Below are 16290 nucleotides of genomic sequence, written 5' to 3'. Positions count from 1 at the left end.
CTGAGCAGTTTCCACATTAATGTTATGTGTTTAGACCTGTGCTTTTCCAACTTTTACTGTATTGCTGATAGGATTTCTGTATAGGTTAACACCACATGGATTGCAACTAAGTACAGCAACTCAAGTACTGTACAATTTTGAGGTATTTGCACTTTAATTTCATGCTGCTTTAAACTTTTGCTCTACCAGATCTCAGAGGAAAATATTATACTTATATTTTCTCCTCAGGCTACATTTACATTTACACAGTTCAAGATTTGACGGACAAAACATATGACAAGCTTATAAAGTATGCACTGTTATATATTTAAACTACTCAACAGTAAATCAAATATAAAAAAAATTGCTCCACCTGACCTAAAAGTACAGGCCTAGAAGTACAAGTAAAGGCCTTAAAGTACAAAAATGCTAATTACAAATTACTACAACAGTAATTATACTTGTATAGTGTTATAGTTAGGCTAATAGTAACATTGCAAGAGGGCGTTTTAGACCATTTTTACATTGCTACTTTTGCTTAAGTCAAGGATCTAAATACTTCCTCTCCACTGTTGAACACAGGCCTGTTGACGCTGACGTCTTTGCGCTCAGCCTCAGTTATTGGGCCAAAAATAGTAAAACTACATTACCCAGCATCCAACGCGCCAAACTGATATTTTTGGTCCTGCACGCTAGCCTTACTAAACGTCACGAGTTACAGGGATGACCATGGGGAGCTGAGGGAGAACAACAGTAGTTAGCCAGCAACAACTGCAATTCATGAAATAAATTTGCGTCACTTTGGGCGGCGAGCTAGCGGAGGCCACCATGGCTAACATCACGAAGAAAGTGTCGTGGTCCAGCCGAGCCGACGAGTCCGGGGCGACCGGGGAGGGGACACCGCTGCTCAACGGCTCCGAGCAGCCCCGACACTCCAGACAGGTACAGCTAGCATGTTAGCTACGTTAGCTTAACAGCTGTTTTGCACCATTAAGAAGATGCTGTGTCATGTTTTATCAGCCGCTGTAAGGTTACGTTAAACGCTGCATGCGTCATGAATGCCTGTAATGAGTTTTAATGCACTGCCGCACACACAGCGTTCATTTTGGGGTGTGTTTTCATGTGTTATGGTATGTTTGCAGTTGCAGCTTGGTTTGGGATGGCATGAAAGTAATTAACTTAGCTTTCATGTAATTACTTACAGGATGCACGCAGTTGGATTCAGTCAGCTAGAAAATATCTACAAAAGTAATCAGATTAGTGAGAGTTTTGACAAGCCGGTCCTTTCAATAGCTTGTTAGTTGGGCTATTCACTGGCTGATCTGATAATGGAAGAGGCAGTCTGATGGACACATTCATCAATATGGACAACTTAACCTGATTCAAGTCATCAGCTTTAAGGATGATTTAATTTATGTTACATAGCGTTACAGGTCATCTGTGCCTGGTATAGATACTATTTTAATCCTGTACATGGTTGCTTTTATGATGTTAGAGGGCAGTGAAGTATCAAAAGTCAATATCAAAGTGTGGTGATGTTATGTGATATTTGACCAGCTCTCTTTAGATAAACAAAGTCACCTGTTGAACTAATATAGAAACTCGGGGAAATCCAACTTCCGTTTTTCTCTAAAACTGCCACCAGGACTCACCAGTTACTTCCTGTACCATCAGGGCCATAGATGAAATTAAACTAGTTACACTTCTTTTGTTAATGTATTTAAGCAGGAAGTGGGTATTTACATATGTATAATTTATTTTTCTTGCCTCAAATATGAGTAAACAAATAGAACCTGAGTAGGGCCTTGTTGTATTCAGTGATGATCAGACAAGTGTTTTATCATACATGCTGTGTTAGTTCCCTTGGATAAAAACATATCTGTGAAGTGAAAACATCAGCCTGGAAATTACTACACTTAGCCATATATATTTGTTACTGTCTGTGATGTCTGTAGCTGTCTGAAGGACGCAGTATATTTCAGATAGGCAGACTCAGCACGGTGGATTTGGAGGAGGAGATAACGTCAGAAGAGGTAAAGTCCGAACTCGAAGCGTCATAGCACTTTTTCTCTTTGTGTCTGTCGCTCCTGTTGATCATCACTCCATCAAGACCTTTAGTGGGGTTTCTCTTAGACTCCTAAAGTGAAGTTACTTCATCCACTATAATAGTAAAACCCCAGCTATCTACAACCAAATCAATGAGAACAAGCCTGTCACCATAATACCGTTATCAACTTACATACATCGTACGTATCGTCTTGAAGATATCTTGAAGGCATGTACAGGACCACGATCATATTTGCTAACCTCAATATTAGCCACTATGTTTGCATGTGTATTTACATAACAATTTAACCACCATGTTAGACAACTTGACGCTGGTTTTCCCTACTATTACTTGCGTCATTATGCTGTTGCATTATCATTATATCAGTGGCACACGGTATAACAGTCTTGAAATGACAATGATTATTTTTGGGACAAGATATTCTCCAACAGAAAGTAGTTATTATGACAGCCCTAAATGAGAAGCGATTTGTTATGTCTTAAAATTACACACAATCAACATCAACATGCATCTAGGGGACATTTGCCATTGACTTAATGTGATTTAATCACACACAGGCAGAGTTTGTGTCCAAATGGAGACTTGAAACCGGATTTGTGAGATGCAGCCTGAGATAAATGTGAGGGTGCAGACAGTATTTAATTTAATACCAGTTGGCTCCCCTTTAAAGCCTAATATAGGAAATTTGTCACAGAAATCACCCGCTGAAAGGCCAAATCAGCAGAGTGACGGTTGACTCATCTAGTCTGCAGAAGAATCACGTGCTTGGAAACTGTCTGATTGTTTCCACCGTGATGCATTGCAAATGGTGAATTGATGCAGACCATGTAATTGATAATGTGCTCAAACCATTCAGTATTTTCAGAAACTGATGGATCCAACACACTAGTTACTGATGGAAAAAAGAAAATTTAAGATAAAGTACAGAGCAACAGGGCAGTTTGGCAATACCTTATCAAAAACCTCTTGCTGTAATCGTGAAGCCAAACCAGTGAAAATGTGTTTGAGTTAGCTCACACCAGAGTCAGGTTTGATCAAGCCAGTAAATAAAAGCCAGTATAGGACTTTAACTGAAGACAGCAGATCTGTTTCCCTCCGTGACAGAAACCATCAGATTCAGTTGTGTTCACTGGCTGATGGGGATGTGATGCCATGCATGTGATTTGCTTGATTGTTGTATGCTGTAAACAAAGTTTATTTCTCACACAGAGTTTTGGTCTGTCTATGCGACTGTCAGCTATCTCATGTAGTTGCTTGTTTCATTGCTGATTATATGGCTGTACAGACGGACCACTTAACACTGCATGAATACATGAAAAGGAATGCCTTTGAATGCCTATAGTTGCTTGTTTGTATGTCAGAATGCACTCTTTTGCACCAGTGTTTCCTTCAACCATAAATAAAGTCTGCATTGACATTAAATATCACACCTACAAGAATTTCCTCTTACTTAACTTTGGCCATTTTATGCTAAATGTTCTGGAGGAAACACTGGTGCATGTTCTTTCACAGTCATTGCATCTTCGATCTGCCTCATTATGAATGTGCTCCAGTATCTAAGTTAGATAAAATCTGTCAAGACGATCCTCTAATGTTGAAGAAGGCTTCTTTATGTTGTTTCAAATGCTTGTATTGCTGCTTTTGTTTCCAAAGTGTGTGATTCTTCTGATTTCAGTAGCTCCGTTCCCAGCTGAGTGCAGTCCCTCACATGATTCAGCCGGTCAGAGGTTGTACTGTAGGTCATAGCTGGTGTGGTGACCTCTGTTTTTCTGTGTTTACCCATGCAGGACTCTCTTAGGGGGCGGCCTAAAGAGATCCCCCACAATGAGAAGCTGCTGTCACTTAAATATGAGGTAAAACAGAATGCTGATTATTAGATGATTGTTCAAACCCTGGATTACATTCAACAGAACTATGATAACTGTAGCCTCTATGTGTGCCTTTCATTTTTGAAACTACTTTTTGGCTTGTCTGAGTTTAAAAATGACTGATGTTGCCAAATAATAATAGAAACGGTAAATTGAGTCCATAACCCAACAAAAGAGTGCAACAAAGAAGGAGATAATCTTCTTAAGCTGGCTGGTAACTCGAAACAGTTGATAAAATCAGCTTTGTGTTAACATATTTTTGGTTTGCTATGAAGCTGCTGACATTGATCTAAAGATATATATGGACACACAGTCAGTTGTGTCACATTTTCAAGATCTTTGTTTGAAGAATAGATCACCTTTATCTGTATTTTTCTCATTTATTGTACTTACTTTGTTCTATGTGTGTTATTCCAGAGTCTGGACTATGATAACATTGAGAACCAGCTGTTTCTTGAGGAGGAGAGGAGGATGAGTTATATGGTAAGTGGAGTGGGAATCCCCTGAATATATGTAATAATACCTTAATATTTTCCTGTGTATAAATGCATGGGTTTTCCTTCTTTTCATCTGCTCTCATCTCTCCTTCTCTGTTTGTTTCATCTCTCCTGCATCTCTTCATCTTATATTTTTAGGGTTTCCGCTGTCTGGAGATAAGCCGCTGGGTGGTCTGTGGTCTGATCGGCTTTCTGACCGGCCTCATCGCCTGTTTCATCGACATCGCGGTGGAGGAACTGGCTGGGTTTAAATACCAAGTGGTCAAAGAGAGTATCCTGAAGATCTGACCTTCACCTTTTGCAGGGTTTTTGGTGTTGTACTGAACGCCTGATGCCTACAAGTTCTCCATCTTTTGCTTTACATGTACATTTCATATTCAGGAGGTAACTGTATTAAGAATGTAATTATCAGGCAATATTCTAGCATCTAAAAGATCCCATTTCATCCTCATTTTCAGGTTCAGAATTTTATTTTGATTTAATTAAGAAAAAAACCCACAATTTTCCTCATACTGTCTGCAGCACCACTATTCATCCTCTGTCTGAACATTACATTTTAGTGCCTGTCTCTTAAAGGCCCCTCTTCCTGACAAGCCCAGTATGCTATGATTGGTCAGCTTCTCTTTTCGCATGGCTGTGGCCACATAGTTGTGACATCACAACCTTACATTTGTACAGCACCTAGACCTGCCTTATAATCAAAGAGGACATGTAAATCTCCCTTTTTTTGCTTACAATATGGGACCTTTAAGTGTTGATTCCTTAAAAAAATATGTTTTCTCGAATCCGTCTAGCTGTTGCAGAAAAGATTAGTTATTATGTTCCAGTCATTTCCATCATAATTATTGTCTAAATAATCACACTTAATATTAGTGTCTTCATCCTGCCTGATATTTGTTGTTGATAAGAGCTACTGAAACATCATAAGTGGCCGCAACAGTGTGACCCTGTTTAGCAAATTCCAGCCATGTGCTATAAGGACCCTCAGGTCTTTCCTTGACCTCTGACCCCTCACAGACATAGAGAAGTTTACAGAGGTGGGTGGCTTGTCAATCTCTCTCATCCTCTGGGCTGTCCTCAACTCTGCCATCGTCATGTTGGGGGCCATCATAGTTGCATTTTTTGAGGTAAGACTGGAGGAGGAATAATGTGACATCTTGGTAATGATGACTGTCTGTTTTAGGCACAATTCCTGTCTTTATATCAGTTCCTCTGTGGTGTGTTCTTCAAGCATGTGGGAAAGGATTTAGAAGAAGTGTGTCATCTAGCGTAATAATGTTTACAAGCCATTCAAAAAGATGTGGAAGTGAAAACGAATTGGTTAATAGCAGTGCGTATTACTGAACATTTGTAAAGATGGATCTGCTTCTCTGTTCGTGCCACTCTGGTTAGACAAAGTGTTTAAAGGTTTATTAAGTAACATTAAGTTTCATTTGCAACCAGACTGATCGTAGAAGTGGTGTAAGTGTGGTTTCTATTCCCACATATCAGTTGCTAATGCCATTTCATGTGATAATCAGTCAGTGAATGCTTTTTAGTTTCATTATGAATATGTTAACACCACAATTCTCACTTCCTCAGATATTACTCCTGTTATTATAAATACTATAAAGTCTGTAATTTTACTTTAACCCCCAACCTCCTCCTCCTTTGTCTCATCCAGCCCATAGCTGCAGGAAGTGGTATTCCTCAGATAAAATGTTACCTGAATGGAGTCAAGATTCCCCGGGTGGTACGACTCAAGGTACAGACTCATATAACACACACATGTGATTGAACCACTTTTGAACAGGAAGGACTTTCATAACCTGATGTTGTTTGTTTATCCTCCGCAGACGCTGGTGGTGAAAGTGTGTGGTGTCATCTGCTCAGTGGTCGGTGGTCTTGCTGTCGGAAAGGTAAACTGAAACTCTCACTGACTGTCCCCATTTACAAACCTCCTCATTTATAGACCACATACAAAAAGTGGGGATTTATAATTGTTAAACATAATTTTCATTCTTTGTATGTAACAGCCAAGTCTTGCCATGGACTCCCTTTCATAGCAGTCTTCTGGTTTACCTACAATCCCTTTAGGAAGGTCCCATGATTCACTCTGGTGCTGTTGTAGCTGCAGGAGTGTCCCAGGGCAGGAGCACCTCCTTAAAGAGAGACTTCAAGGTCAGTGTGTGAAGTGAATTTCTCTCTCAGTTGTGTGTGTGATGCTTCTCAAGTCTGTTTGTGACTAAGAATGATTGATAACAAGTATAATATGTTTATGTGTGCTTCTAGATCTTTGAATACTTCCGGAGAGACACAGAAAAAAGGGACTTTGTGTCTGCAGGAGCTGCTGCCGGAGTCTCAGCTGCTTTTGGAGCACCAGTCGGTAAAAACCTCAGAAACCACACCAGAGCAGAGTATACACATGCACTTCGTTATTAATCTGCTTGCCTGTGCAGGCAGTTTAGCTGCTATAAAGCCAATATGGCTACATGCCCAAACTAAAGACAAAGAAACCTGTGTGGAAACTCTCTAAAGTGCTTGTTCTCAAAGGAATAGGATTTGCGACATACTGTCAAGCTGCAGTTTTATGGCGATGATTGATTGACAATAGTGCGTCTTGATGAAAAATAAAGGTCTTACTCGATCTGGGTAGACTGCCCAGGTAGAGCCTTTGTATGGGAAATGATGCTGTAGGGAAACAGCTGCCTTGTGCTTATGAGGCTTTTTCCCTGCAGACGTGTTCACCAGTGGCATGGACATGCTTTACAAGCGGTGTCTGCTTGCAGTTTAACTTATGTAACCCAGTAAATGTTCAACTCCATTTGCGCACTAATCAATTAACACGATGTGGAGGATGTCATGTGATGCTACCAGCTAACTTGGCATCCATTTAAAATCAGCACATAATAGGATGGATGCTCATCATCAGAGAAGTGGAACAAAGGGATTATTTAGTTAAAATGCTGCTTTGGTTGTTGACAGTGTTTGTCTCTTTGTTTGACAGGCGGCGTTCTGTTCTCTCTTGAGGAGGGAGCTTCTTTCTGGAACCAGATGCTGACATGGAGGATTGTAAGTCACAGTGTCTTATGTGCATCGCGATCATAATCCCATTATTAATGATCGTGTAGTGTTGTCAAGGTGCTTGGATTTAGAGAAATGTTGTCACCCTTAATTTATTCATCATCCTCCCTGTTTTCTGTCTCTGTCTGCAGTTCTTTGCCTCCATGATCTCTACATTCACCCTGAACTTCTTCCTCAGTATCTATCACAACAAAACAGGAGACCTTTCCAGCCCTGGTCTCATCAACTTTGGACGCTTTGAGAGTGATGTGAGAAACTCATAAATTGTTTGTTTTTTTATGTGTTGTTTGTTAGTCAGTGTAAAAGCTGACATTATGTAACTTTGTTGTTTTTCAGAGTGTGGCTTATAACCTCTATGAGATTCCCTTGTTCATCGCTATGGGAGCTATAGGTAAAAATGCTTTTATTCTATTCTTCACCAGCTGCACTTGACTCGAGAATAATTAAGCCAGTTTTTCACGTTTTAAACATGACAGCCCCTCTGTGTGTATGTTTCTAAGTTTTTCTTCTCCCTCCTGTGCAGGTGGATTACTGGGAGCTCTGTTCAACGTTCTCAACTACTGGCTGACCATCTTCAGGATCAGGTTAGGCTTAAGAAGGCATGAAATGCTTACAAGTACAATGCAAATTGTCATTAACTTGAGGAAAAAAATTTCAATAAAGAGTCAGATGACATTTGAAAAATTGCTTTTGTACATGCAGTGTGCCAAGAAACACAAAACAATGTAGCACGAAGGCTTTGCTGTTGCCTGTCAGAGACAGGGTTGGGTGCAGGATGAGGAAGTTCAGCTGAGTGCTTTAAACAGCTTCTCAGAATCAAAGCATCTTGTGATTGAGTGTTTAAAAATAGTCACAAAGTTAGAACAGGTACGATCACTGGGGGACTGACTGACTGATCTGGGAGGAGACTTCTGCTAAGATACCTGCTGTTCCTGCTTCCTTGTCAGGAGCTGGATGGTACATATGTACAGATGTCATGATGATGATATGGCAAGCAGTTTTAATAATTACAAATAAAGTTTGTTCAACTAACCACAAGTAGAAGTTTATAGTTGATATTATATTGTAGATATATGCCAGTGGATAATAATTACAATCTGACCATGATAATCCAAATAACGTCAGTTCTAATCTGATTCATCAAAAGGATTAAGATTAAGATTAGATGCTATGATTTATTATTACCTCTGCCAAAGGATATTATGTTTTCGCCTGTGTCCGTTTGTTTGTTGGTTGGTTGGTTTGTCAGCAGGATTACGCTAAAACTACTGAACTCTACTGAGTTGATTGATTTTCCTCTTTAGGTACAACATTAAATTACAATGGTGGCTTTGATGAAGTCCTCTAATAGTCTTATTTTACTATCATAACTAAAGCTTTCAGACAGAGATACCTCAAATGTAATGTTATTTTATGAGATGATAGAGCCAGTTCTCCTGTATGGAGGTGATGTAGTGAGTATAGTAGCTTATGTATGCAATCCAAACTTAAGCTCAGGGATGAGTGCGTCTTTGCTGTTGTAGCTCGTTTACTGTGGAACAACATTCCCCTACCTAAAGGATCTGCATCCTTCATTGACTTTTAAGTTCAGACGCAAAACTTACTTTATTCACTAGTACTTAAATTTTCCTAATGTGGCTGACTGTAGTTTATGAAAACTCCCTCATCACATATCATCACATGTATAGAAATGAAAAAAATATATATTTATACATGTGATATTTAAAATAAAAAAACAGATCAACGAAGGACAGTATAAATAAAAACGAGTGGTTAAAAAGGAGCAGTGTAAAATAATTAGGATAAGGTAAAGAGTGCACTTGATATTAAAAGTTAGATATCCTCCATGGTGTTTGGTTTGCTTTTAAATATGTGAGAGTGGCCAGTTGCAGTCAGAATGGATATTTAAGTGTCACTTAGAGCAACACTTAAGAGATAAATGTACCCACAAGGAATAAAAACTTAAAGGTTCAAGATTATGGATCTACAGGGTTTGCATGATGATGTACATAGTGTTTCCATTAGTTTGGGAAAAATACTTCAACTTAGTTAATAGAAGTAATATGGCGTAAGTAAGTACTTATGTAAGTAGCCAAAATTTGCCAATATCAGAATGAATGTTTACAAGATAATGTGATAAGGCTGTGAAGTTGATATTAATGAATGAACAAGTGATCAAAATACTGAAACTAATTCATCTTGTTAGGTTAATAAATATGTACATGTTGAGTAGGATGCATGCAAAGCCTGTGTTTAACAAATACAAATAATTTGTAAAAGAAAAAACAACCATTCCATTGTTAGATTTATAAGGTGTTTGTGCGACATTGGTCAGCATAAATGGTAGTATATAAAATATTTTGATCTCTGGCATTTATTAAAACATTTCCAGAGATCAGCTGATGCTGTCGCTGCTGTTAAAAACGTATGCGCAGTTTATTATATTCTGTACCTGTCTGGGCAGCTTCTAAAAATATTCACCTCTCATCTGACACAGTGAGCGATTGTAAAGATAAAGTCTTGAACCCACTTGACATTTATACAGCCACAACGCCTGAAGGCAAAAAATGGCAGAGCTGGCAGTGAAGCTTTGTTTTCCACTCAGCTGTTTTTATTGCACCCAGAGTTGCCTCGTCACCTGGGAAAGTCCACATTGAGGCTGACAGTACATCAAGACTTTGGAAGTTTCAGATTCAGATTCATTAAAACCATTATATGTAGGACTTAAGATTTCCCGTGTGTGTGTGTGTGTGTGTGTGCGTGTGTGTGTGTGTGTGTGTGTGTGTGTCAGGTATGTTCATCGCCCTTGTTTGCAAGTGATGGAGGCCATGTTGGTCGCTGCAGTGACAGCGACAGTGTCATTCACCATGATCTACTTCTCTAATGACTGTCAGCCTCTGGGGCCGGACAACACTGAGGATTACCCACTGCAGGTACACACACACACACACACACACACACACACACACACACACACACACACACACACACACACACACACACACACACACACACACACACGTCACTTATGCCAGCAGTTAAAACAATCTCTTGCTGACTTTTCTTGGTTTAGCAATGACGTGTAATAAAACTAAAACTGGGGACATCATTCTTAGTCTCCAGAGCATGAATCCTACTGACTTTGTGCTGCCATAATGCTCACATTTGTGAATGAATGGCTCAACAATTGTTGATTGGATGCTATGAAATTTGGTACACACATTCATGCTCCCTATAGGATGAACTGTAATAACTCACAGCTGCTAGCACGGCTGTAGTGTCTTAGTTTAAATTATAGAGTCAATGTTAGATAGATGTAAATATTTATGATTACATCTTGGTTAGCTAGTTTTTACTTAGTTTTTTGCAATTTCACATTTTAACGGACAGATTAGGGACAGATAGAATTGGGAGAGAGATGTGAGTGACGTGACAAAGAAAATATTCGAACTGTATAATATTTACATGTTATGCATTTTGGACCACTGACCCAAAACAACACCAAATATACTTGACAATCATTGTGTCAGATGGTAGATAGCATGTAAAAGGACACAAAAACAGGAAGGACAGCTCTTTGTGTCTCCTCCTCTTTCTCTTATTGTGTCACTCTTATCATTTTCTGTCTCTCTCTCTCTCTAAGTTGTTCTGTGCAGATGGGGAGTATAACTCCATGGCAACGGCCTTCTTCAACACTCCTGAGAGAAGTGTTCGTAGTCTCTTCCACAACCAGCCAGGTAAAGCTGTTCACTTGCTAAAATAAGTCTTCACAAGCATGTGCACCAGCCATTTTTTCCTACCTTTTGTTCTTTCAAATGATCTCCTTACGTCACCTCTCATTCCTCTCTGTCTTAAAGACACCTACAATCCCTTAACGCTGGGTTTGTTCACTCTGACTTATTTCTTCCTGGCGTGTTGGACCTACGGCCTGGCGGTGTCTGCCGGAGTCTTCATTCCATCACTGCTAATAGGAGCAGCCTGGGGAAGACTGTTTGGACGACTGCTGGCCGCCATCACTTCCAGTGGCTCGGTTAGTGTCTGTGTCTTATGCTTCAGTCTGTGAGGACAAGACAACAACTTTCATCTCCTGTACTGATAAAAATACAAAACTCATGCCTGTGTGGTTTACTTAAGACCACATTTCCCATTGCGTTTCCACTGTGTCAGTGTTTATTATACCAAAATTAAACCAAAAATATATTTGTGTAGTGGAGAGCTTCTGTGAAAGTCTTACTCTTTAATTAAACTAATATACCATATGTTATGACTCACTGTTTGACTTTGCTGTGTGTGTGTGTTTTGTTTAGATCTGGGCTGACCCTGGAAAATATGCCCTGATTGGAGCTGCAGCTCAGTTGGGTGAGTAACGTTAATCCTCACATTGTTGGTGTTTTAGTTTTTAGCGCTTAACAGGAAATAAAAAATGGACCGTGTTGTTATGACCAATCACAATGACTCTCAGCTGTTTTTCAAGTAATCCATATTAACACATCTATTCTGTTAAATACTCTCTAAGATGAAATATAAAAGTATAGTATCTGTAATGCTGCACTGCTCTCCACAGGTGGTATTGTGAGGATGACTCTCAGTTTGACCGTCATCATGGTGGAGGCTACTGGGAATGTCACATACGGCCTTCCCATCATGCTCGTTCTCATGACTGCCAAGATAGTCGGAGACTACTTTGTAGAGGTGAGTATAGGAGTACAGACAACGCAATATTGCCTCCCTCTGTCTAACATCAGTTGATCGTTATAAATCCATATTATAGTATCCGTAAGCTCAGAATTCAAACTCAAAGCTGTTCATGAGCAAGTTTAGAGGACAGTATGAAGACTCAAACACAATGTAGTTGTGTCCCAAATACTTTTGACTGTGTAACACTTTTACATTAAAAAAAACTTTACAAACAACTTTTACCATTCAAAATATATTTTTAGTTTTTTAGATTAATATATAAATAACATTCTGAAGTTAAAGTAGTGTATTTTCCTGTCGGTACAAAGCAGTTTGGTATGTTGGTCTCTTAGTATACTACAAAGATAGGTTTATAGTGCATATGGTATACAGTTAGCATGTTGATCGGGATTGGGACACAGACAGACCTGTCTCTTCTGCTTCAGGGTCTGTATGACATCCACATCAAGCTGCAGAGTGTCCCCTTCCTGCACTGGGAGGCCCCTGCCACCTCCCACTGGCTGACCGCCAGGTAAGGTCCTACCTGTTTGTTAATGGCTGAGTTAGAGCCATTCTGAGTTGATGATGGTTAAATTCTACTCAAAACATTCAAGGACATGATTGGAGTGGTGTAGTGCTTTATTTGTTCAGTGTTATTGTGAAACAAGAATTCCCTCTTGTAAAGAACTCGGTGAACTATGATTTTAGATTTCTTACTCTCTGCTTTTTCTCCTCTCATTCTTTACATCCAGGGAGGTGATGAGTTCTCCGGTCACCTGTCTGAACAGGATAGAAAAAGTAGGAACCATCGTGGACACCCTCAGCAACACATCCACCAATCACAACGGCTTCCCAGTTGTCGTGCAGGTCACTGGTAGTGATGAGGTACTGTTTAATGGCTTGGGTTCTGTTTTTAAATGGGTTTATTTTGGGGGTTAGAGCAATTCATGACAAATAAATCTACCCTGTACCTTGTAACTGACTTGAATAAATAAAATGATCATATTTAAATACCTGCTTAATCCACTGATAGTTAAGGGGAAACACTACTGGTGAATAGGGTAAGCATTTTAACCAAAGAGATATCACCATGAAACTTCCCCAGTTGATTTCATTCATCAGTTTAAATATGAAGTGAGGCTGTTTTATTAAATATGCACTAATTTGCATTCAAAATTCTGAACTAAAATAGACACCAAAATGTGTATTTTGGACATTTTCTTGTCTGACAGAAGGCATGTCATAATGGCAAAATAACCCAAACCTCAAAATTGCATGAAAAAAAGGTGTAAGTAGATGATAGACTACAAAAAGGCACATAATCGCAGTTCTGGGACTACTCCTCACACAGGACATTATAGACTGATAATACTGTACCAGAAAGGGATTTTACTTTGAGGTTAAGCTTCAATGTGGATAGAAACTGTTTTTCTTTCATTTTTCACACTTTCCTTTCTTCATTTTTTTCCTCTTCCTTTCAGCCAGCGAAGCTGTGCGGCCTCATCCTCCGCTCTCAGCTAATTGTTCTCCTCAAGCACAAGGTAACATCAGCAATAGAAAAAGGGATGTCAAGATGTTGACAGCATTGTCGGCTACATCATCGATGTGACAGCTGACATGGAATAGCTAAGTGTTTGTCCCTGCTCTGTTTTGGCAGGTGTTTGTGGAGTTGGCTCGGTCCCGGCTGACCCAGAGGAAACTCCAGCTGAAGGACTTCAGAGACGCCTATCCCCGCTTCCCCCCAATCCAGAGCATCCACGTCTCCCAGGACGAGAGGGAGTGTATGATGGACCTCACTGAGTTCATGAACGCAACACCTTACACTGTACCACAGGTAACGCAGACACACACACACACACACACACACAATACAGACATATTAGACTACTAATGTAAAAGCACAAATTTGCACTGTTTTTAACTTCCTCAGTGAAAAGTGTTCAATGCAAAGTTTCTGAGACTTCTCTGTTGTTGTTTTTTTGGTACTATTATTGTGGAAATCATTCAAGCTAGTCTGGTTTTCCGTTCGTGTTCCTGTCTTTTTTCTGTTTTTATTTCTTTATGTAATTATGTTTATGCCTTTTGAACATTTCTTTCTTTTTTTAGAGGTCAAAGTTGTTTAAATGAATGAAGTTGAAAGAGGTGGTTTGTTTGCAGGAAACATCTCTGCCTCGTGTGTTTAAGCTGTTCAGAGCGCTGGGACTCAGACACCTGGTGGTTGCGGATGATGAGAACAGGGTAAGATTGTGTGTTTGTGTGTCTCTTTCTGTCATTATATATTTTTATTTCCCTGTGTGCTTCTGAGCTTTTTATGTATTGATTAAAGTCAAATTTATTGATCACATTAATGTTGCTGAATGCCAGAGTGCTGAGGATGATTTTTTGGGGTGTGACCCTCTGCAGGTGGTTGGACTGGTGACCAGGAAAGACTTGGCCAGATATCACCTTGGCAAACACGGACTGGAGGAACTTCAGCTGGCTCAGACATAGTACACACACACACTGACACAAATCCATGAACTATGACCACCCGATGCCTCGTCAGCTGTGAACCACCAGCTATGCAGCCTAAAACGACACCATCAAAGGTCTCAGTTATTCTTCGATGCCAAAATGGTCACCATGACAGCGTAAGTTATTAACAAAAAATACTCGTTTCAATTTCAAACGGCTGTTGGTTTAAAATTTGGAAGACAAAATAACTGACCTCTAACCTACAATTTGTCTGTCAAATCTGCGTATTGCTATTATCACAGTTTGTTTAATAGCTGCTGTGCTAGAACTTAAAATGATACCATAACATTTTGATACCTTGTTTACTTTGTTATGTTATGGTATCAAATAAAGCAAGAATGACCTTTTCAAAATTAAACAGCCTCTTCACCAGCTAGAAGAGAGGAGAAATCAGTTTCACGTGTGTTAATCTGATTCTGCTTCCCCATCGCTGTGTGAACAGTTAAATGTTACTTCCCTTGTGAAGTAACTTTACAATGATGCAGTGATACATTATTAATCGGTTATAACACTGGTTAATTACATTTTTAAACAATTCAAATGGATGCATTTAATGTCTTGTTATTCAACTAAACAAGACATTTCATTTGAAAACCTGAGTTTGAGTGTTCAAGTTGAAGAATGGGTTTGTAATATCAACAACTTCACTGACTGTTTAAGGTCTTTTTTGGCGACATTAGAAAGCATAGTCTTTTCCATTATTGTGTAGTTTTGCACTGAATGAATGCTGTTATTTATTGTTGACGTTGAAAACTTGTTTTAATTTTAAGTGTGTGATTTGGGTTCCACATATACCATAATTCAAGACACTTCCACAAGTGCAGTTTAAAAAATGGAGAGGAGTATTTTTGAATCTTGTGTGTGTCTGTTATTACATGGAGATACAGACTCTCCCTTCTCTCTTTCTGTCAGCTTTACTGAATATATATATTTATACTACTGTCAGTAAGGAATGGATTGATACTCAGAGGTACGAACATTTTTCACACATTCAAATGTTTGCACTTTGACCTACTGCTGAAGAAAGTCTGTCTTTGTTGATAAACACCCACAAGTGTCCCTCCTGAAGCTCTATATGAATGTAAACTGTTGTTTACCACCTTCTGTTTAAACCAATCAATTTAATCCTGCACAGTCAGGGTACCACACAAAACACAGATACTCTGATTTATCTTAATCTTATTTTTCTCAATTTGTAAATCTGACATTTCTTCAAGTATCAGTGTTATTTTTTCTGTCCTTGTGCACTTCATTGGTTTTAACCTTTGATTTTTTTTCTCTTTTGTGCCCTTTGTTTTGTTATACAGTTCTAGATGTTAAAATATAGACTATGCTCGATTTTATAACCACTGGATAATCCTTTTGCGAATTAATAAAGTTGAAATGTATCTATTGTTACATGATTTCTTTGTCTGTTTGTCGCATGGTGTTGATAAACACAGGTCATCATTTAAGTGAATAGAGTTGACATCAGAGAAATGAGCTTATCTTCATTAAGCATTTTCTGTGATCATTAAACACATTTCCCATCAACAGATAGGAGTGGATAGTTTTCTCTGAGCGTATACGTTATACAGCAGACAACGTCCCTCATATGTAGTATAGTGCTGAATTACTTAGACAT

General features: G+C 39.1%; 1 protein-coding gene across 2 annotated transcripts; it reads left to right on the top strand.

Annotated features, from left to right (window-relative positions):
* Positions 1-660: 660 nt before the first annotated feature.
* clcn7 (chloride channel 7) lies at positions 661-16064 on the top strand. 2 transcript variants are annotated; one of them, XM_073494547.1, is made up of 25 exons: positions 661-921; positions 1935-2012; positions 3835-3900; positions 4333-4398; positions 4551-4683; positions 5430-5539; positions 6076-6156; positions 6248-6310; positions 6489-6572; positions 6684-6777; positions 7399-7463; positions 7607-7723; positions 7812-7866; positions 7999-8059; positions 10267-10408; positions 11119-11212; positions 11333-11505; positions 11783-11834; positions 12040-12167; positions 12599-12684; positions 12905-13037; positions 13634-13693; positions 13810-13986; positions 14310-14390; positions 14556-16064. In XM_073494547.1, the coding sequence occupies exons 1-25, from the start codon at positions 808-810 to the stop codon at positions 14640-14642; spliced, it is 2400 nt and encodes a 799-aa protein (XP_073350648.1). In that variant the 5' UTR covers positions 661-807; the 3' UTR covers positions 14643-16064. The 2 variants fall into 2 exon arrangements, with proteins under 2 accessions (XP_073350648.1, XP_073350649.1); XM_073494548.1 differs by lacking the exon at positions 1935-2012 and having other exon boundaries at positions 693-921.
* Positions 16065-16290: the final 226 nt, after the last annotated feature.

The sequence above is a fragment of the Pagrus major genome, chromosome 23, assembly GCF_040436345.1.
Source record: "Pagrus major chromosome 23, Pma_NU_1.0".
Taxonomy (NCBI): Eukaryota; Metazoa; Chordata; class Actinopteri; order Spariformes; family Sparidae; genus Pagrus; species Pagrus major.
The sequence above is the reverse complement of the archived record's forward strand: the minus strand, read 5'-3'. Positions and strand labels throughout refer to the sequence as shown.